The 24,481-nt window shown below is 33.8% G+C and overlaps 1 protein-coding gene across 1 annotated transcript; it reads right to left on the bottom strand.

Annotated features, from left to right (window-relative positions):
• Positions 1-1,378: 1,378 nt before the first annotated feature.
• Positions 1,379-3,444, bottom strand: LOC131079356 (pectinesterase-like). The gene is made up of 2 exons (XM_058017270.2): positions 2,247-3,444; positions 1,379-2,146 (listed from the first exon to the last, which is right to left on the bottom strand). The coding sequence occupies exons 1-2, from the start codon at positions 3,175-3,177 to the stop codon at positions 1,455-1,457; spliced, it is 1,623 nt and encodes a 540-aa protein (XP_057873253.2). The 5' UTR covers positions 3,178-3,444; the 3' UTR covers positions 1,379-1,454.
• Positions 3,445-24,481: the final 21,037 nt, after the last annotated feature.

Below are 24,481 nucleotides of genomic sequence, written 5' to 3' on the forward strand. Positions count from 1 at the left end.
ACTCAAAAAGAAAAAACAAATCTCAAAGCTCAATGTAAAATATTAATAAAATTCATAGTGTACAATATACTTGCATGGACTTGTATTTTTAGTGGTTTTTGTTCATAATAAATATTATTATCAATTAATTGGTTAGTTCATAATTAACTATTTATGTAATTAATTGATTGATTATCTTTTCACAAATTTTATAAATTAAATTTATGTATGAATAATTGATTGATAATCCTTTCAATACATCATTTTCAAAAGGCAATCTCTTCCACTCATTGTTATACAAGTTTTGATTTCTTAATTTATACTTGGACATTTCAAAATGAAATAAAACAAATGTCATTCAAATGAGTTATAAAATAAAATATCAAAAATAAACTTAAAATATTAAATTACGTGAATTAATCTTAACCATTCATCGCCTCTGAAAATATATAAATTTACCTCTTCTTCCTTAAATTACATGCGCAGAAAGTCTATAGAAAATTATGAACATGTTGCAAACTCCATTGACATTAAGTAAATTCATTTGACCATTCAATTGAAGGTTTGCATATAATTAGAGTTTAATTTCAATTATTATATTATTATTTTATTAATTACCCTACCTACAAAGAAGATTTGTTGTTAAAATTGATATGAGAAGGATTTGGATATTGAAATGTATGTCTTAAGATATAATTGCCGTAATTCACCTAATCTTTTAAAATTAATACTTTAACGTCTTTTTAGGAAGAAAGATTTTAAGGGGGTCCAGAACTTTGTACAAAGAGTTCAGAAAGAACAAACTAAGAAAAAAATAAAACTGAAATAGTACAATAGTGGAACAGGGTAGAACAAACCTTACCAGAGCTAGAAACCGATCTAGTACACAATGCATCCAAAGATTTGAAGAGCGAGAAAATCTAACAGGACATTTATTCTTACATTAAACATAAACAACTCCCCAAGGATGAGTCACTATCCAAATTTGAAACCTTAAGACAAGACGAGGGAGAAACCCCCTGAGCAGACTTATCAATAAGGGGGAGAAGAACAAGGAGGAGAAGACTTGCCATGAACAGAAGGCAAACTCACCGAAACCAAATGGATAAGTATTGGAAAATACAGAAATAGATTTTATTGATTGATTCAGGAACAAATTACATTGCTTCTTTATTTATAGAGGACTACTACAACCCACCAGACGGAAGGTGTGGACACCAAGTGAAGGAACGTTCAGGACATTCAAACACAAATTTAGTAAATGTGAAAACCATACTTGAACGGCTTAACAGATCTTGCAGTTCAGTTGCAACTACTGCAAACGTAGACTGGGAGAAATCATTTTCTTCCAACACGAAGTTTCCTAATAAATTCACTATTTTTGTTATTCCGTGCCCGTGGTACAAGAAAGAACAAATAAATATATAATGACGTTATAATCCAAGAGGAGTGAAATTGAGTTGGTTTCTTAGACATTAATATAAGCCTCCACGATAGGGTATGGAAGTTGCTGGTAACCATGTATCACCATTGACGAAGTTACTTACAGTGAAATTTAAAGCATCAATCCTGTTCATCACATGATAACCAGGCCACTTGACCCGATATGAAGTATTTGACCCTGGACCCCAATTTTCGTACTCACCAAAATACAGCGTGCTCAAGGCAAAGCTACCATTCCATACTAACCACCCAGCCGGGTCGATCAGACTACCTAAATAAGATTGCATGTAAACAGCTCGAGAGTACTTTTTCCATGGTCTTCCCAGGTATGTGTGGAAAGAGCTGATAACAGGAACCAGATCAGGGGCCGCTGTAACATTACAAGCGTGGATGGATGTTCCCGTGTTTTGATTTGGATCCGTTCTACCTTGAGCCGTGATTGTATTTTTCTGCCCCTTCAATGGTTTTCGTGCCAGAATAGTACAGTTTTGAAATACTACAGCGGAGTTGCCAAAGATGAAATCTACAGTGCCATAGATATCACATTCTCTGTAAAATTGACAGAATGAATGCGAATACAGAGTGTCTTGGTAACCCTTAAAACTGCACCTATAAAATGCAGACTGATCTCCTCCCACCCGCAGAGCAACGGCCTGGTGTTTTTTTGGACCGGCTGTGTTCTGAATTGTGAGATCCCTTGCAATAAAACCTTTCCCTACTGTTGCTGCATATAATTAGATGCATCAAGTTTATTAATATGTCATTTGAAAGCTAGACACATTATAAATAGAGAAGAAGACAAAGAGAAAGATATTATAACACACCGAAAGTGGCAGACTTGAAAGTAGTATAGCCATCTGCAACGCTTCTGTTGCCAGTGATCACAGTGGCGTTTTTTCCATCACCGATGATCATGATATTATATTTGTTCTTCCCCACCCTTACGTACTCCTCGTACACTCCTGCCATTACATAAATTACTGTTCTGCTTGAGCTTTTGTTTGCAACGGCATTAATGGCATCAGTAATTGTGGTGTAATTTCCGCTACCGTTTTTTGCCACCGTCAACACGTTTCCCGTCAAATTGACGCCGGCTGCGGTCTGAAGAAGCAATCTTCTGTCCTCACCAGACATCCACGAGAAGAAATCAATTTGACGGGCTTCAGATAACAGGCGCCGTCTGTTGACAGAAGTTTGTTGAGATTCCTTGGCTCTGATGAAAAGCTTCTCTACAATAGCCAGGGAATTACTCACGGCCACTGACGCATTTGCCACATAATCTGTGAAAGGTAGCAAATTGAGATCCATTTTCGCTTCATTGAGGCTTTCGAGGCAGGTGATCTGGTTCGTCAGGGCTGCACTCTGATAGCTCTGAATATCCACTGCATCTTTCCATTCCATAGAAGATTCTGTCAAGATTGACAGACTCTCCCTCAGGTAATCGACGGTAAGATCGTACAATTCGCGGCAGTCGTCGACGGCTTGGGTGTTTATGGACGATCTAGCAGAGTCACTGGAAATGGAGTCTCGAACTGTTTGGGTTTTAGGTATGCTTATGTTGAGGGCAATTTGAGTCATTTCTTTTCGACCTGCTCGTAAAGATCTCGGATTTTCAGAAAGACTTTTCTCGCAGGCTTTACGATCAGGAGCCAGCTCGCAGGCAGGTTTAATGGCGTTTGGTGGATTGGCTCCTCCATTTGTAGAAAAGAAAAGAAAAATCATCACAATCAAAAGAAGATTAAAGTTTGAAGCCATTTTGTCAAATCACAAAAGGAGTAGAATGCAGTGTATTGCTCGGCATAGACTGTGCGTTCGGCAATCTTAAAAAACCTCTGCAACATCATAGTCAAAGGAAGATTCGAGATTTTTTCAAATGAAAGCTACGCGTTCTGATCCGTCGATAAAACAAAGATGTACATCATGAATCTGCTTTTCTTACATAAATTGTTCACAAAGTATTGTATTTTTAGGGTTTGAATTTGTAAGTTTCTTTAGGAATGGATTTGACAGAAGCGATGAAATAGAGGAAAGATTCCAAGAAAAACAACACTTTTGGTAATGAATCTCACATCACTAAAACCTAACAGATGGACTTATTTGCAGGTATCATAAATTAAAGAAAAGATTCCAAGATTAATACGACAGCTTTGTCGAGGAAAATAAAGTAGAAAGAAAATAATCTAGAGATTTTGTCTTTTACAAGAGCGATCTGTGATTAATCTGGTTTCAGATAGATGTCTGTATTGCCTTTCCAACTGAGATTTTAAAGGATAAACACAAGCTGCTAATATATAAACTCCTAATTCATTGGCGCGCTTGTTTACTGCACTTTATTATACTAATTAATGTAAGTTTATTATTCCGTACACAGGGATTGCACAGGCCTCCAATTCCCAGTATGCAAGAAATCTTTTATAGTATAGGATAATGAAAGGTTTCTTGCATTAGTTTTGAATATACTATAAAAGGTTCAGCTTTTACTAACAATCGGAACACCTTGTTATTATTCATTCAAGTTGGCAAAGGGCAGACTTTTTGTGGATGCATGGTCGAAGATTATAGGGCTTGTGAGAAAACATTCCAGAGCTATCAAAACCTCCAGTAAACAGCTTGATTGACACCTCAATTGCAGCGATGTTAAATTTTAGGATGCAATAATTCTGAGTGTTCCTGACCAATAAGAAAAGCAAAACCTTTGATCTGAATGATCCGGATTTAGGACTGCTGGATCCACGGTCAACAGAGAAGTTGCAGAGGTCGATCAGATCTAAGCAAAACCAAATACGCCCAGCAAGCACCCAATCCACGGACAACGGAGAAGTTGCAGAGGTCGATCAGATCTAAGCAAAACCAAATACGCTCAGCAAGCACCCGATCCACGGACAACAGAGAAGTTATAGAGGTCGATCAGATCTAAGCAAAACCAAATACGCCCAGCAAGCACCCGATCCACAGACAACGGAGAAGTTGCAGAGGTCGATTAGATCTAAGCAAAACCAAATACGCCTAGCAAGCACCCGATCCACAGCATTTGCAAACAACCTTGCCTATTCGGTGATTGATCTACAACTGATTAGTGAAGATGCTATCATTTGGTTTGGATATCGGCATTTGGGAGGAGGCTTTCAAACTGTTAGTAGCAGATAACTTTGTCATACTCAGACTTGTTTGTGACAGCAGCAAAGGACGACACCTACCAATCATCTTGAGGTTCATTGTTAGTAAAAGTTTGCTTGCATTGTCATCGCTATAGTTGGGGTAACATCAAATCAGCATAATATAGTGATCGGATAATACAGTGATCGGAGATGGCTGATAGAGGACATTTGGGTTCATGGGCGGATGTGGGCTGGGAAGACCCGCCTCATGTTCCACAATGGGTCTACACGAAAGGCAGTTGGAAGGACATGGCAATACAGGTAAACCAGAGCGGAAATAACAAGGTTTTTCAACCAGCTTCAAAATACTTTCAAGGCTTCTTTGGGAACAGACGCAGTGTAGCTTGGAGGCAGAATAACAATGGAAGGAGATTCACTCAAAGGCGTTTTAATAATGGTGCGAATCATGGGAATTCTGAGAAGAAATTCAAGGGATTTTCGAGGAAATCATCTTTGGATTTGGGCAATCAGCGCACGTTTGCTAGGGTTGTTGGCTTGGCAAATAAGGAGAGTGCGGCTAGGGTTTCTGTTTCTTCACAGCAAGTGGGAAATAAGGTAAATGTGAACCTCAAGGAAGCTACTCTGGAAAAGGTAAGTAAGATTCCATCTATTCCTATTTTGCCCGAGGTTTCTTCATTGCAGGTTTGGGCTCCTATCCCTTGTATCGATCTTTTAGGTTCTTATGTCAATAAGAAAGTGAATTGTTTGCATATGAATGCTATTTCTGGGGAAATTTGGGGTGATCAAATTAGTTTGTTAGAGCTTTATCATAAATTGTAGAAAAGATGGGGGGATATGCATTATTTTCAATTATTGTCTATGAATGCTTTTATTAGTGTCTTTGATTCTCCTTCTTTCAGAGATGAGGTATTAAGAACTTCGCATCATTGGTTTGGAAAACAATGAATTTCAATTGCGGCTTGGAAACCTTTTTTTGTTCCTTCTTGATCTAGTTCGAAACTTATTCCTTTTTGGTTTGGTTTACCTAAAATTTCTTTTGAATTTATGGATCTAGATGTTCTTGAGAAAATTGGAAATACTATTGGAACTTTTTTAACATCTAAAATGGACTTTGTGGAGGGGTAGGTTCTGGTAAAAATTTGTGTTCTTATTAACCCTAACAATGTTTGCCCCCATACTTGTAATATCAAGTCTTATGATGGTATTTCGCACCAGTCAATTGAGAAATTAGATACGGAGCTTCTTAAGTCTCCTTTACTTTTGGATGCTCCTTTACTTATGGATTTTAAGAAAAACCAAAAGGTTGTTGACTCTGTCCCTAAATCCCTTAATAAAGATAGTTTGTCGGTGAGACCTTCAATTGAAGGATGTGGAAATGTCTCTTCGCATAAATTGGTAGAAATAGGTCACATTAATCTTGAAAATAATCCATTGTATCGTAGTTCTGGGAAACCAAATGATCATACTTCGGGTTTGGTCTCACCTTCATCTTTACTGAAGATATTTTCTAATAACAGGGGTATAGTGGATGGTAATCCCCTGATGAAAGGAGTAGATCACCCATTGATGATAGATTGCCCTAAGATGATAAATAATCACACAAAGGGTAAGGATGACAATTTGTCTTCATGCACTCAAAAGGAGGTTTTGGATTCTTCAAAGAATGTGAATTTAGATAAAAATGTAGTGGTTGATATGGAAACTATTAAACAAGTACCTACCATAGGTTTTCCTAATGATGCTTCTTTAGTTCAGGAAATTAAAAATTTGGTGTCTAATAATTCCCCTTTGAATGTTGAAATTAATATGGCTAATGAATCTTGCTTAGGGAATAGTTATCCATCAGAGGTTGTCCCTGTTATTATGCCAGATGAGAATCTGGTTTAGCAAGTACATGATATTTTTAACAATCATGCACATCAAATGGATGAGGGTATTACTGATAGAGTTGTTTGTTCAATTGAGAATGATTTGGGGGGTATAAACTCGACCCTTCCAATTTCTGCATCTGCTAATCCTTTTGCAGTTTTGGCTACAATAGAGTTGGGTTTTGAAGATAATCCATTTATTCTGGCTTCTCCAAAGTCATGCAAGAGTTTACCAATTGTCCAAACAACTCCAGTTTTTTCATCATCAGTGGTTTCTCCTAGGAGAGGTAGGCCTCCAAATAATCTTAAGACTCAAATAAAAATTGATGCTAGAATTCAAAAGACTTTATCCCTTTCTCCTGCTGGTGGGCAAGGGAGGCATTCGGTCTCTCTTGGTAGGCCTAAGAAAACATGCCTAACTCTTGTAAGTGTAAAAAGAAAGAGGAGTAAAAGATTCGTGACTAGTCCACCTATGACAAGATTAGGGGCTGTGAAACGTAATTTGCAAGGTTGCTTTGGGGAAAGCAAAAATTCTCCGATTATTGGGAAGAGGGGAGCTTCGGCCTCCCCTTGAGGACAATGAGAATTATTTCTTTGAATGTTAGGGGCTTAAATGCCCCTAACAAGAGATGCTTAATTATGTCCCAAATGGACTTAATTAAGTGTGATATTTTTATGTTGCAAGAAACAAAGTTGTCAAAGGAGTCTGCTGATTTGGTTTTTTCATCTTGGAGAAGGTGGAATTTTCTTTCTTCTCCAGCTTGTGGTGCTTCAGGAGGTTTTTGCACTGCCTTGGAATAATTATAATATTGAGGTACAGTTAGTGGCATCTGCTACAAATTGGATGTAAGCTTTAGTTATAAGCAAGATTTCGAAGGTTAAATTCTGGCTTTTTAACATTTATGCTTCGTCAAGAATTCAACGGAAGAGTAAGTTATGGGGTGAATTAAAGAGGATTTCTTCTCCCTTAAAACATGGTTCCTTTATTATCTTCGGGGGTGATTTTAATGCTATCACTGATTTAGATGAGAAAAAAGGAGGTGTTTTCCCTAATAAAAGGGTTATGGATGACTTTGGGGATTTCATTTATGATATGAGCCTTTTTTGATTATAAGTCTCAAAATGGGGTTTTCACATGGACAAACATGAGAAGGGATTTTTCTCGGATTGCTAAGAGATTAGATTAGTTTTTGTTATCTAAGAATTGGATTGATTCAGATTTTGAATTCTTTTCCTCTATTCTGCTGGTCTCAGGTTCTGATCATTTTCCAATTTCCCTTTCAGTTATTGAGGATAGGGCTTCTTTTAAGTCTCCATTTAAATTTGAGCCCATGTGGTTTAGGGATTCTTCCTTTTTACCTCTGCTTATGAAATGATGGAATTCTACTCCTTTTTGTTCTGGGTCTCGTATGTTTCAGATTGCTAAGAATTTAAGTTATTTAAAATTGAATATTAGGGAATGGAATATCTCGCATTTTAAGAATATTTTTTAGGAGAAACAAAGGATTCAAGATATGATTGAGTGTTTTAATACTCATGTGCTTCAACATAGTATGGTGCCACAAGTTTTTGATGAATTGAAGTCACTAAAATTACAGCTTGAGGAGGTGTTAGCTAGAGAGGAAATCTATTGGAGATAGAAATCTAGAGAGTTATGGCTTTCAGATGGTGATAGGAACACAAAAAAATTTCATTCTTCAACTAAGATTAAAAGATGTAAGAATAGGATATCTTGTATTCAGTGTCAGAATAGGAATTTATTGACAGAGTCAGAGGACATTGCTTTAGAGGCAGTTAGGTTTTTTAAGTCATTATTATCTTCGGAAAATAGGAATCCCAGCAATGATATTATATCTAATATTCCTCCTTTAGTATCTTTGGAAGACAATAAGATGTTGATGTCTCCCTTTTCCTTATAAGATGTTAAGAGTGTTGTCTTTGCTATGAATCCGGATAAAGCCCCGGGACCAGATGGTTTTAGTCCTTTATTTTTTTTAAAAGGTTGGGATTTTGTGAGAAATGATGTTTTATTGGCTCTCGAGGAATCTAGGAGAAATAGTTTTGTTTTAAAAGAACTTAATACTACAATGATTGCAATTATTCCTAAAAAAGAGGATGCTAAGATTTTTGCTAACTTCCGCCCCATTGCTTTATGTAACACTTTGTCTAAGATATTTACGAAGGCAATTTCCCTTAGGTTGGCAAAAATTCTACCTAGGATCATTTCATTTGAGCAAGGTAGTTTTGTTCCTAGAAGGGAGATGATAGAGGGTGCAATTATAGCACATGAGGTGCTACATTCTATTTCCACCCAAAGAACCCTGGCCATGATACTTAAACTAGACATGATGAAGGCTTATGATAGAGTAGAGTGGGGGGCTTTATGTGTTATTCTTGAGAAGTTAGGTTTTTCCAAGGCCTGGGTCATATGGATTCATGCATGTATTTCTTCTGCAAGATTCTCAGTTTTAATTAATGGTTCTCCTTGTGGTTTTTTCACTTCCTCTAGGGGTTTGAGACAAGGAGATCCCCTTTCTCCCTTTTTGTTTATTCTCCTAGCCGAAACCTTTAGTTGGGCTATTAGGGCTACTAAAGTGAGGGGGCTTTGGAAAGGTATAAGGATTCAGAATATTCCCCAAAGTATTTCTCATTGTCTCTTTGCAGATGATACTCTATTATTTGGACATGCTTAGTTAGTTGAGGCAAAAGTGATTAAAGGAATAATACAAAATTATGCATCGTTTTCTAGTCAGAAAGTGAATGGTGATAAATCAAAGATTTTTTTCCTTAATACATCACAACTGGTTCAGCATAGGTTGCAATCCTTTTGGGGATTTGAGACTGGAAATATTCCATGTACTTACCTTGGGATTCCTTTCTTTGTTAAATAGGATAAGATTGGTTTTTGGGATAAGATTATTTCAGTCATTTCTAAAAGAATTCTCTCATGGAATCATAGATGGTTATCTTTGGTGGGTAAAATTGTTCTCATCAAGTCTATTTTGAATGTTGTTCCCATATATCTCATGTCTATTTTGATGTCTCCAAAAGCAGCCATTGTTAGTTTATAGGATACTCTTAGAGATTCTCTTTGGAACAATAATAAATATGGCAAGAAGAAACACCCTTTAGTTGCATGGGATAAGGTATGTTTGCCTAAGGAACTTGGGGGAACAGGAATTCGGAGTCTAGAGAATCAAAATTTAGCCTTAGGTGCTAAGTTGGTTTGGAAATTATATGACAAGCCTAGCTCCTTATGGGCACAGATTATGTTTGCCAAATATTTAAATAATGGACCGAGAGAGTACATTTTTAAAGTCTCAAATTTGCCTTCAGGTTCTACTATTTGGAATTTCCTTTGTAAATGTAGATTAGTTATTTTGCCTCATCTCTCATGGATTGTTCATAATGGTAGAAAGGTCAAATTTTGGGATGAAGTATGGAATGGACACACACCTTTGTTGAATATTAAGGATTGGTCTCCTCTGATCACTGTTCTTTCCTCCCTTTGGGGTGTTTTTGTAGCAGATTATTTTGAAATTATGACTAGTGGACCCCTTAAGCTAGCTAGATGGAAGTTGATTGATTTCTTAGATGTTGATCAAAGCATGAAATTAGATTTTGAAAATATTTTGGGGGATAGAATTGTATTTCTTTCTGATTCTGAGGATGAACTTATTTGGACAAAGAATATTTTTGGTAAGTACACTATTAAAGATGGTTACAACTCTCTTACGGTTGCTAAAGATTTATCTTCTTAGCCTTATAAGTTGTTTAGGCATTCGGCTTGTCTTCCCAAAGCTGGAGCCTTTGCTTGGTTGGCAGTTCAGGATAGAGTCCTTACAGGTATAAGACTAGACAAGCTTGGTATTACTGTTGCTTTCCCTTGTGTCGTTTGTAACAAAAATTTAGAATCTTCTTCACACCTATCCCTACATTGTGATTATGCTTATGAATGTTGGCAATGGTTGTTTTGAGAAGTTAAATATATCCTTTGTTATTGGTAAGGATCTCATTTCCCATTTTAGATCTTGGCCCTTTATGTTTGCCTCATCTTTTTATGCATGCCTTTGGATCATATCTCCATCTATTGTGATTTGGAATGTTTGGCTATAGAGAAACAATAGGATATTTAAAAAAACAAGGTCTCCTATGTCTGAGGTTCTATTAAAAATTGAGTCTTCAATCTCTGAGGTTGCTTTGTCATTTATTTATAAGAATTTGGAAAATCTTACTTCTTTTTAACACTAGGATAGTAGAGTTACTAGAGTTTGGAAGCTGCTATCAGTTTTACCCTCTCATGGTTCAATTTTAAAAAAAAATGATGCAATAGGTAAGAGATGCTCTGCTAGATGGAAACCTCCTCCACAGGGGCACTTTAAACTAAATTTTGATGGGGCCTCTCGTGGTAACCCTAGGTCGGCTGGGGTAGGCATGGTAATTTATGATCACAATGCAAATTTTATTTGAGCTAAGTATCATGTTATTAGTTTTAAAACTAACAATTATGCAGAATTTCATGCTTTGTCTTTTGGATTGGATATGGCAATCTCTTTGTGAATTAAGGACTTAATAATTGAAGGTAATTCTATGGTGATTATTCAATGTGTTATGAAAAAGAAATCGAATTGTTGTAATTTGCAATATATACTTGATCCCATTTTACAAAAATTAGAATTGTTTGAATCTTTCTTGGTATCCCATTGTTACAGAGAAGTTAATAAGATTTCAGATTATTTGGCAAATTTAGCCATTGATAGCAATGCTAATTAGCGAGAGGTGGGTTTTGAAGAAATTCCTTCTAGGGTATGGGAAGGTTTGCAGCAATAGTCATATGACTTTCTTGAGTAACGTTGATGTAAAATTTTATGATGATAATTATTCACGCTTTCCCCTTTCATTTCAAGTATTCATGTTTGTTGTCTAGAGAAGAGTTCGAGGTCATGGTATTTGATATAATAGTGTTTTTTCAAAGGTTTTTTGATACTTTCTTTTTTGGCGGGAAGGTTTTTGGCTCATGGGATTTGGCACAGGGTTTTGGAAAATTTTGTCTTCTTCCATTGATAGCAGCTATGGAGTCTACATTTGAAAATCATCCGATGGGTTTTTTTTGGCAAATTGTCATATGGGCTCTATGAAAAATTGATATTATATGTGTTGTGCCCTCATTTTGTATGTGGTTTTGGGCAGGGTGTATAAATTGATCCGTTAGATACTATAGGTTTATTTTATGAGCTGTGACTGGAGGTTTTCTTCCTAGGGTTCTTTCCTTTGGTATGCTCTTTGAATCCTGTGTAAAAAATAAAAAATATTAATAAAAAAAGTTTAGTGTCCACTTTTATTGAAAAAAAAAAAAATAGATTCACATTGGTATGGATTTTAATGTTTTTATCATTATAAATTTTCTCTTAATATCTATTTAATCTTAAAGTTGTATGGTTGACCATGTTAATTATGTCTTTATTTTTCATTTGGTTCATGGAATTAATTTGATTAGGAAAAAAAAAAATTATTGTTTTGTGTTGATTTATTAGTTAAAAAAATAAATAAGTACTTGTAAAATTTAAGTAAAAATAACTAGATAATGATAAAGAGGTTCATGTGAAAATTATACTTTTATACTAGTATATTTATATTGAAAAATATATGTGCAGTGGTTTTAAGAGTGGGCTAACACAGGTATATGCCGAGGAGAATCATCTCTAAAATAAACGTTCTTCTAAAATACTAAACACCAAGCATACAAATCCATTAAACTCCTACATACAAAAAGTTGTGAATCTAGCTCGAGACAAGTGGCGAGGGTTCTATTTTATTTGGAGTAATAAAATAACACCTCCACAAAAGATGAAACATGACATATTTAATGCATTTACAGTCATTTGCATGTCAAATTGTTTCAAAAATGGATCTTTGTTTATGGACATTTTGATGTCATTGTAGATGCCTCTCGGCATAATAATATTTATTACTTCTTGTAGATTGCACCTACTTTCATCATTTAAACTTCTTCCAACTTTCCAAGAGCTTGCAAGTGGGTGGCATGCATAACTCTTAACAGTTTATGGTGGCTGGAACATGTACAAAGGCATATAATTTAAATTTACAAGTGAATTTAGAATTAAATGTTGTGTGGTTCTTTTAGTATTGCTTACAAGATAGAAAGTTTTGAATACATAATAAATTTCAATTAATCTGGAGATTCTTCCCCTTGGGTTTTTCTCTATGTAGTCTTTGTGTATCAAATCTATGGATATGATCATTTTTTAATATTTTTATATTGTTATAGATTCATACATGCTTTATTTTCTTATTATTTGTTTGTTTCTCTCCATATTTCTTTTTTTTTATTCTATTAGTGAGTGCCAATACTCACAGGTGGCAATGAAAATACTAAAAAAGACAACTAATTTTACATAAAAAATAGAATGAGTTGTCTATACAATATGAAAATAATGCAGTAATAAAAGTTTTAGTAATTTGAGTGTAATTTATGGATCTTAACACTTTTTTCTTTTCTAATTTTAATATCAATTTCATAAAAAATAGATATTTCATAGAGGGAATATTATTTTAAAAGAAAATCTAAAATATAGACATCATTTCAACAAACCTAAGCAAGAGACAACTCCTCTAAACTTTGGATATAAGTATAAGAGACATTAGTATATTTCATCAAATATATTTTGAACTTTGTTAATGTGGTTGTTTGTTGGCTCCTTTCCCAGTTGAATGTCATCAAGAAGATGATCAATAGTTGGGAAGCAATGGCAAAGGCAGAGGCTCATTGGGGATAGTTGGGATATGGAAGAAAAAGATGAGATGGTTTGGAAGGTAACCAACGATATGGCGGGGAAATTGGAAAATTGGGAGACCATGGAGGAGGAACTTAAAGAAACCAATGCAAAGATCAATCTAAGGGATGAGAGGAAAGACATGGTTGAGTTGAAGGAAAACCACGAGGCTCTGAAAAGAAAATTTGAGGAGATGACTACTTTGAGAAAGGAAATGGTGATGAAGAATCCTACCTCTTTGTATACCATTAAAGAGGAGATTCAACAAAGGAAGGAAAAGAGGAAAAGACATATGATGTCTCCTTCTACGATGTTAGATCCCCTCACCTCCATTGTTAAGGTTACGCTAGATTATGTGGCTATGTCCTAAGGGAAAGATTCAAACAAAAAAATGTCCTTTGTTGATAAAGTTAAAGTGTTACGTCATGAATGGAAATACGATAATACCCCCCTCACTAGGTGATTTATTTGTGTCTGTGGTGGGTGGTTGGTTGTTTTTTTTTTTTTTCTCTCTATTTGTACTAATTTTGTTCTAGTTGTTCGCTAGTTTTTTGCGTGTTTTGGGTTTTATTTTTTGTTTGGGTGTGCATCCCTCATGTGCCCCAAGTAGTTTCTTTTTAGTGGCTATGTAAAATGTGTAGGCCCATCCCACTTTAATCAATTATAACTAAATAATTATTTATGAATGTTTTACTATTTCTTTTAAAAAATATTAAAAAAATTGCAACCAAATTAATTTGATAAAAATTTATTAAATTCATCTTTTAAAAAAAAAAGTATAACCTATAATATCTAGATGTGATATATTTTTTTATATTTTAAAAATAAATAATTTGAATTAATATATATGCATGTATGTATGTATGCATGTATGCATGTATGCATGTATGTACATATGTATATGTATGTATGTATGTATGTATGTATGTATGTATGTATGTATGTATACATATGTACATACATGCATACATACATACATACATACATGAAGGTTGGAATTGTTGCATTGAATACAACTCTAAGATTCCTACATAATCCATCCATAGGATATAATTTTTAAGGAAGATGAGACTTTTCTCTTGAAAATATTTGCACTTCAAATGGGATTTTATCTTCTTGTGGTAGAATCATAGTAGAATTTGAAAGTATAAAATATTGATTTATCCTAGGTTCCTAAATTGAAGTAGCTTCAACATGCTCAAATCTATATAATGTCAAATCTCTTATTAGAAATCCCCTTTGATAAATATTTTTAATAACATATCTCATTCCTTCCTTTATATAAGACTCCGTAGGAGTAAAATTATTTGAGTTAAGTCCTAAATGAGTTAAGACTTTCCCTTTAGCATTACTTTTTACCATAGGACCTCTTGTACTAAATGAATTATATTTGAGGGTATCTTTTTTAATATTCTTATAATCATGTGACAAGCATGACAAATAAAATGAAGAACCTCATAATCCAACTACTCAATCTAATGCATGCTTCATATTCTAATATATATAGGAAATTAAAAAAAATTATTATTTATATCAAGTTTGAAAAAAAATACAAGAATTAAATTACCTTCTCAATCTAATGCATGCTTTATATTCTAATATCTATAGGAAATTTAAAATATATATTATTGATATCAATTTTGAAAACAAATACACGAATTAAATTACCTTCTCTCTCCAACATGTTTTGAGAGGTTCCCACAAGTTTTCTAAGCGCAATTATGGTAGATACAAAATATAGTCTCCAAAATTTTACTAAAATATGAAGAAGGGGAACATAGTCTAAAATCTTACACAGAATCTCCTTGATAAAAGGTCAAATCTTACATGCCAAAGTTTGATGAATAAAAAAATTGAAAGTCCTTCATAAAAATCCAAATTTTGGTAAACCATTTATGAATAATTATAAAGAAAAAATAATTTGACACTAATATAACCTCCATACCCCCCTCCAACTACCATGTATAACATCCCCAATTCCAGAGGAAATATAATGTGTCTCTAAAACCCATAGATTTTGTATATGAAAGCATGATCTAATAAATGGAGAATATCATCTACAATACCCTTAAAATTAATGACCAAAAATAGGATGAAGCTCACATCTTAATAAACCTCCATTAGATCAAGAAAAACTATGAGCTCTTAGATTAGATCTAGAATCATGTGTAAATTGCATAAGAAAATTAAGAATATTTTTGTGACTAGAGGTTGTAGATCTATCTATTCAAATAATATACTTAAAAGAAAAAGGAAAGGGACCTTCTAGGTCTCATCTAGATCTTATTAAAATCTTAAGGACCATTAAAAAAATTACTTTAAACAGAAAACATGACCATGAGAAAATTCCTTTTGAATAAAAACTCAAAAAGAAAAAACAAATATTGAAGCTCAATGTAAAATGTTTATAGAATTCATAGTCTACACAAATACCTACATGGACTTGCATTTTTAGTGATTTTTGTCCATTAAAAATATTATTATCAATTAATCAATTAGTCCCTAAATTTTTTCATGCACACATAATTAATTATTTCTATAATTTATTAATTGATTATCTTTCCATAAATTTTGTAAATCAATTTTATTTACAAATAATTGATTAATCATCCTTTCAATACATTATTTCTAAAAGGTAGTATCTTCTGTTCAGTAGTTGTACAAGTTTTGATTTCTTGATTTATACTGAAACATTTCAAAATGGAATAAATCAAATATCACTCTAACGAGTTATTTTACAAAATATTAAAAAAACAAGCTTAGAATTTTAAATTAGCTAAATTAATCTCAACCATTGTGATAAAATTATGAACATGCTGTAAATTCGATTAACATTAAGTAAATTCATTTGACCATTCAATTATTGTATTTTTATTTCATTTATTAGCGCTTTAAATTCTTACTAGTAAAGATGATTAGTTGTTAAAATTGATATAAGAAAGATTTGAATATTGAAATACTCTACAACATCAAAGTCAAAGGAACCGACGTAGATTCAAGATTAAGCTTCCAGATTCTACGCGTTCTGATCCGGCGATAAAATAAACTGGTAAAATGGTAGTAAAAAAATAACAAGGAGGTCATCATGAATCTCTCCCTTTCTTCTTCCTAAATAAAGAAAAGGTTCACAATGTAGTATATTGTTAGGGTTTTCAATATGTATGTTTCTTTAGGAACAGATTTCACAGAAGCGAAGAATTAGAGGAAAGATTCTAAGAAGAAGACCACATTTTTGTCATTGAATTTCAGATCAGTGAATTCTAACAGATACACTAATTCGCATATTTTGTAAATTATATTGTTTATTTTGTGTGAAAATTCTATTGTTTATCTAATATTTATAATCTACTGTAGATTGTCTACATTTATCTTTCAAACTTCTTCAAACTTGAGTGACATCCATAACTCTTAAAAGGTTATGGTGAGGAGATGTAGGCAAACATGTAGATTGAATTTAAAAGTGAATTTAGAAGTAAATGTTGTGTTGTCTTTTAACTATTGCTTACAAGAGACTAAGATTCATACACAATGCATTTTTATTAATCTAGATGTTCTTCTCCTTTGGTTTTTCTCTATGTTGTCTTTCTATCTCAGTCTATGATCATTTTTTACATACTTTAACCAATTTTATATCAAAATTAGAATGAGTTATCTACACAGTATGAAGATAATACAATAAGTAAAGTTTTAGTAAATTGAATGCAACTTATCAATTAACACTTTTTTAATGTTAATATCAATTTCATAAAAAATAGGTATCTCATTAAGACACTATTGTTTTAAAAGAAATTCTAAAAGATATACATCATTTCAACAAACCTAAATATATATATTTTTAAAAGATTTGATTATTATTTCTATTTTTCAATTAATTTGTACTAGAATTAGTCCATAAACTTGAAATATTAAGTTATTTATTTAATAAATCTTTTATTTTTTACGTATTTTGAAAAAAATTTACATGACATCAATCTATAGAGAATTTTTTCAATTAAAAAAACCCTTCAAAAAAAGATGAATTTAGGTCAAATTATGGTGAGCGTGCACGAGGAGTTTCCAAAACAAAAAATATGACCAATAGAAAAATAATAAAAAATTAAATACTCAAAATAAAAATACAAAAAAAATCATCATCAATATTCAATTTGTTAAAAATCATTTCCCAAAAGGGTTTGAAAAAAAACTTTTATTTGTGTCAAAAAGTGGTGATCATACACATGCATGGTATGGTCCTAAAGCAGACATTTTTAAAATGTGGTTTTTAGAAATCTCTTTTGAAATTCAATTTCTATTATCTAGGTATTAAAATAAATTACATATTTGGAAAGTAGACTCTGAGTGATACATTTTGTATTACTGACTTTTTCAAGATTCAATCTTTAAGTGCTTCAATTGTTTAGGTCAAATGTTGTAAAATCTGAAAATCAGGGAAAACACTTCCACATTTTGGCAAAAAAGTGGGCTCATTTTCTTGCACTGACCCACACAATGTTTCTTATTTTCTTTGATCTTATTAATATTCTTGATAAGATCACTCTAAAGTAATTCACAAAGATCATATTTCTTATTTTCTCTCACCATCTCATATGTGGCATAAATGGTAGTACCGGAAATAAAATTTTCTCTGCTAGAATAATAGATTTTATACCCAATGACCATTGATGCAAACCTGATATCATACTCCAGAATATCGTTAATTGTCATTTCCCCTTTGTCAAATTTTTATTTTGTCGCATTGGACACAATGTCATTCCTCACAGCCTTTAGGGATGGCAGCTCTCTGGTTGCACATAATCATATCACAACTTAAATGACTAACTTGGTGATTTTGTGGGGCTTATCCAACAATATAAATTCATCATGAACTAGGCTAAGATGAACCAGATCCATTCCTTTTCATAGAACATCAGAAACTCGATGAACTATGCAAAACCCTTGATTTCCAATTCTTAAAATTTTGGTTTCAACACCGAACTTTTATCTGCTACATGATTGTTTTATAGATTCAACGTTTATGAGCTACCCAATTCCTCAGTAGGGAAATGCGTGTATACCCTAATATCTTCAATATGAAGTACTCCATAGGGCACTGATGAAAACGCAATCTTAGGATCGTCTTCCATCAAAATGAATGGATGATTCTTGAAGCTCTGGTGTGCATGCTCTATGATTTTAACAACTAAAGGAGTTGTAGTACCAGATGCAACCATCTTGTCAAATTCAAATTTTAAACTTCAACCGAAAAGGGGTTTCACTATTAAATACCTTTCAAATGGATGCAAGATCACACACCAAATCTGGATATTGCTCAGAATCTTTGCTAATTCTCCTTCACTGCACTCTTCTTCTCTCTTGCTTAAAATCCAAAGTGAGAGATGAATGGTTAATTTTCCTTCTATGCCTAGCATACCTAACATTTCAATGCAATAAATGCACTTAACCCTAATACTTTCGAATATTCTGCATTTCACAAAGATCTTATGTGGATCATCAAGTCTGATTAGAAACTTCTGAAAATTCATCTATGACCATCACGCACATCTATGCAATCTTTCAGAAGTAGGTACAGATCTCCAACAATGGGTTTGAAATATTTTCATGAAAAACTCCTCCTAAGGCTAGATGCTAGAGGTTCTAGCACGGAATCAGGAGCGAACCCATTCACTGCATTATCATTACTCTTCTTCACCCAAGTATTTTTCATATGCTCTCTGATCTCTTCAACATTTTCTTTGTCTTTCTCATCTGTCATTACATTATTGCTCTTGTCTTTCGGACCTCTCATGTTCATATTTTTTCTTCTGCAATGCTTAGCAATGTGACCGGATTTGTTGCAAGCATAGCAAACAACATTTTCTTTCATAGAACTGAAATTAATCTAGTTTCTGCTTGATCTACACTGATTAACAACACATCCAAACTTACCATGTATAACATCTAACATTTCTCCTATTCTAAAAGTTATTCATCACACTTTTGCATACATTTGCCTAATGACCATACTTATTGCGTTTGAAACTTTGACCGGTAAAATATGGACCATTATTGTTCATCCTATTTCTACATTGACTAGCCATATGACCAAATTTATTGCAAATAAAATAGTTACCATTGATTTTATAAGCATTAGGTTGTGTAAAGTGGAAAAAAATTTCTTAGCAAATTCACCACTTGAAAAGGGAGAATTCACTAAGTCAATTTTCACTTGGAAGACTTTACATTCAAAAGAGGAGGTGAATCCAAGTTAGATCTAATCCTAAATGAGACAAGGATCGAATACTAAGTGGATTGGATTGATTTGGGTTTTCCTCTTTTGTAAGTTGAATTGTTGAAATAAGTAGAATGCTAGAATTATAGACAAAATATGAGGAAATAGTGAGCCTCAAATTCAAGATTTCATCATACACCTGGATCTAAGAAGTTTGAGATGATTCAGAGCTGCTCCATGAAATCTGCCAAAAGTTGTAGGGACTGTGTGTCTGGACCAGGTCACCCTCCTATTGGTCCTCCAAACTTTTCGCACGTCAAAAAGTATTTTTTCATCTCTATAAATAAAGCTTAATTCCAGAAGTACAGTTGTGAACCTGCTTCTTGCACACAGAAAGAAGAAGAAATGGGTTGGGAATATGGGTTTGCCTGAGTCAAACCTTAGTTTGGAATCAACCTTGAATGAAATATTGTAAATATTGAAGTAAGTAATGGAAATGTATACCTTAGATCTGTAATGATTGATAATGGTGTTTTTCTTCTTGAATGTAATTGTATATGTTGTATGAAATAAAATGAACATGACAAAACCCTAATCACACACACATGCTTGCAAATGAGTGATTTAATGTTGCTCCAATGGATAGATGAATAATATGAAGCCTTGAAGAGTGCTTGATGATGAATTCTTGAATGCTTGAATGTAGTCTCCTCACCTTATGATCATCTCCACCTTATTGCCTTATTATCTTATGATTGAAAATGAGAGGGGAAGACCTCCTTATCATCAAACATATTAATTTTCCGACATAGGCCAACATGGGGAAAATTTTCCCGCTCAAGGATTCAAATTAGGCCCAATTGAGGAGGACCATGGCATGGTGCCATGGTTTTGGTGAGGACCAAGGTGCCACACCCTAGTCCTACCCAAATTTAGGGCAAGGACAAGGGGTCTCAGCAAGGTAAAGTGTAAAAATATAATTTTTATTACATGGGGGAGGCATAAATAGGTCCCGATCAAGCATGGGGATGAGAACACTAAGGTGAGTGCTCCAAATATGGTCAAAATTACAAAGGGTGCGATTTTAGGACACTACAGGTTACCTTACCAGAGGCTTTCTTGATTTGTTCTTTTGTTGTACTGATTTGGAGTTTTCACCCTTCTCATATCCAAGACCTTGTGTATCATTAGGATTCTTCTGACTTGCAAGCATCTTGTCTAGTTTGGATGAGTTGATCCAAAACTTTTCTTTGTATTCATTTGCAACTTCAAGGTCAAATGTAAGAAGTAGGACCTGCTTTACAAGATCTTCATCATGTTCTCTAGCATCTTGAAGGTCACTCATCAACTATCCATTCTCATTTTTAAGTATATAACATTCTTCACATTTGTCTTTCAAGGACTAAGGAAGCTTTTCCTCATTCTTCTTCCTTTCTTCTATTTCCCTTGTTAATTTCATCACAATGGCTTCCATCTCATTTGTATTAACTACATTAGCTCTAGCAAGTTTGTCACATTCTTTTCTCTTTTCCTTCAGGGCTGTTTCATCAATGCTTTGATTTTCTTTCTAAAGCTAATCAAAAAGCTCCTTTCTCTCTTCCTTGGACTTACTCAGTTGCTCCTTTAATTTTTCCATAAAATATTTAGCATCCTTGAGATTTGTTTTCAATTCTCGTACTTTGGCTTTGGACTAATCAAGATCATGAAGTGCAACAAGTAACCATTATCTAAGACTACTGGAATCCATTAAGGCACCTTCCTGAATCTCCATCAAGATGTTAGGCTCCTTCTCAGGAACTAGGCTTTTATACCAATTGTTGAAATCAAGGGAACACTGAAAGCGAGGGTGAATCAATGAACAAATTTTATCTTTAATGATCAGATCTTTCAAACACTTAATGCAATTAAAGAAAAGTAAAGTGTAGAAAACACAAAGCCAAGATCAGCAAAACCAAAAAATTTACATGAACACCGGGTTAAGGGAAAAACCACAATGGGATTCAAACCCAATATATAATATACTTTGTTAGAAGTATAAAAATATTACAAAAGGGGAATGCACATGCATTCAGTCTCATTGCCTAGAGCTCAGTGCTCAATTACAATTAAAAGCTACAACCCAGAAGACTCGTTGCCTTAAAAAATGATTCTGAAATATACAAAAGGGTTTGAACTATTTGATAGCATCAAAAATTCCTAAGTATAGTTCCGGTTAAGCACAAGACTTATGATCACACTTTGCTCTACTATTCTACTCTGTTATGGTATTTTGTAATATACTGGAGCACCAATCTTCCAATCATGCATATGAAACTACGCACAATTTCTCACACACACTTCACACATGATCATCGATCTCATAAATGATTAAATCAATTCATCTAATATATCTGCATCAACAAATTAGATCAATCCCATGTCAGCCCAAAAACTGCATAACACACAAATGAAACATGTTAACCAAGTTGGCTCAAATGCGATTAAAACAATAGATAGTTCTGATACTTAATATAAGTACAGATCCAATAGCCAACAAGATGAGAGGGGGGGGGGGGTGAATCATACAAACTTATTCATCCACAAAAACATCATATTCAACCTCAGTAACATATATCAGTCATATAATCAAAAACTGTCAAACATGCAAACTCAAAAGCATATGAATAATATAAACCTCATAACACAAGATTTAACGTGGAAACCCAAATAGGGAAAAACCACTATGGGATTTTGGATCCACTAAGAAATATACTCTTCTAGAGTATGCTCAGTTAAAAGCCAATCCTGTTAAAGATTACAAAACACATTGCTAGATGTGACCTAGTTAAGGGATTTCCCTCAGATCTGTTAGGATCTTCACTTTGTTAGAAGTGACCTTGTCAAAGGATTTCAAACACTCATTTAGAATGTCACCTTGTTAGAGGATTTACATATAAGACTGTTAAGTCCACTCGGTTAAGAGATTTCTTGTCACTTTCACAAAATAACAGTAATACAATCTGTCTGCAACTTCACATCTAAAATGCTAAAGTAGATTCCTATTTGTTCAATACAATCTAGACATAGAACTAATCTTGTCTATCTGTTGGGCATCAATACTCTATTATTCTAACAAGTCTTCAAGCTTCTATGCTCGGTAATCACTATGTAGCATCCATGTGCATACACTTGCCCGCATACATTGTTTATCAACAGTTCCTTATTTATAAACAATCTTCTAACCACTTAATCTCCTTGATCACATTTCCCATGATCAATCATAGCCATCAGATCTTCAATCTTGTCCAGATTCATTGTATCTTTCGATTTGAAAACATTTTACCTTGCCTCGAAACTTGCACATTCACCTTGGAACTTGTGTTAGGGTAATGCGGTTCAAACTGAGCTGTAGATCTTCTTGTCGACTTTCCATTGCCTTAGATTTGCTAACAAACTTCTTCCACGGCTTGCCAATCATTGATCCGCTCCAGCTCATCAGTTTCTTTCAATAAATATCACATGTAAACATTTAATGTATTTTGTTATAGCTCAGTTACAACTCGGTGAATACTAAACTTTACTCGGTAGACATTCTGTCTTCATTAACCAACTGCGATAACCATAGGGTTTACCGACTAGGTTCTTTGCTTGATAACATAGTATAGTATTACCCTTTACATTTTACAACATATGTATGATGTTAGAATGATCTAAAACATCAAGATCTCATCATTTTCTGACTCGGTAGAGTTGCCCATTGAATAACTTATCCCTTTATTCATCATATTATTTCCTGTGTCTTTACTGACTTCTTTATAATCTTCATATCATATTTCTTAAGATTTGGCAACATCATACTGAATTAGAAAATCAATTTCTTGACATCAATGACAAAATAACAATATCAAGATAGTAAAACATCTTTAATCAGTTATGTCCATAATCATCAACAACCTTCTCAATATCCTTGTTATATTGCCAACAATCTCCCCCTTTGGCATTGATGGCAAAACCAATTGATTTGACCTTTAAAAGATTCAGATTGCTGTGATTCTGAAATGCTAAAATGCTCTCTCCCATACATCAGACTTCTCTTCTGGTTTCAATCTATTTTCATCTCTCAGTCTTCTCCCCTTGGGTAGGTCTTCTTCTTGGTCTTCTCCCCCTTTGACAACAATGCCAAAAAGAAAAGAACTAAAACATAATTTGTTTATGTAAGAAGTTATTTTCTGCTATTGTGTATCAACTAAGTCTCAGTCAGAGCATTTGTTTACAATTCCTGTTCCTTGTATCATTTCCTGTATTATCCCAATATTATTCCAATACACTTTCAGAAAAACATTCTAAAGTGTATCACTCCAGCATCAGCTCCCTAAAAGATATTCAATAGATTCATCGAAGTGATGCCTTCACTGATCTCGGTCAGTGAGTAAAAGACAGGGGTAGGACCCCTAACTTACTTCTGAGATATTCAAAAGTGTCCTTTGGTAGTGGCTTGGTGAAGATATCAGCTATTTGTTCCTTTGTGTTAACATATTCCAACACCACTTTCTTTTCTTGAGCATCTTCTCTAAGATAATGATACTTGATAGATATGTGCTTTGTTTTAGAGTGCATGACAAGGTTCTTTGAAATATTAATGGCACTAGTATTGTCACAAAATATAGTTACTAGCTTGGTAACTTTCTCATTTATACCTTCCAACAGTTGTTTGATCCATGCAATGTTGGTACAATTCAATGTTGCAGCAACATATTCAGCTTCGACTGTTGACTGAGAAACACATCCTTATTTCTTGCTAAGCCAACTCACTAGTCTTTCTCTTAAGAAGAAAGCTCCTCCACTTGTGCTTTTTCTGTCATCAATGTTGCCTACCCAATCAGCATCAGTACAAACTTTTAAATTAAAATTATTTCCTTTTTGATATACTAAGCCATAATCTTCAATGCCTTTCAAGTATCTGAAAAATTCTTTTGATTGTTGTCATGTGTATTTCTTTAGGATCTGCAGAGAATCTTGCAACAATGCCTACTGCATGTGCTATATCTGGCCTGCTGTGAACAACATATTGTAGTTTTCCAATCATGGATC

The sequence above is a fragment of the Cryptomeria japonica genome, chromosome 11, assembly GCF_030272615.1.
Source record: "Cryptomeria japonica chromosome 11, Sugi_1.0, whole genome shotgun sequence".
Taxonomy (NCBI): Eukaryota; Viridiplantae; Streptophyta; class Pinopsida; order Cupressales; family Cupressaceae; genus Cryptomeria; species Cryptomeria japonica.

Bases quoted from the DNA above. Each gene is read 5' to 3' on its own strand.
- LOC131079356 (XM_058017270.2), bottom strand. From the start codon at position 3,177: ATGGCTTCAAACTTTAATCTTCTTTTGATTGTGATGATTTTTCTTTTC. The intron at 2,147-2,246 runs GTGTGTTATAAT...AATTATATGCAG, and splicing joins TTTCAAGTCTGCCACTTTCG to CAACAGTAGGGAAAGGTTTT.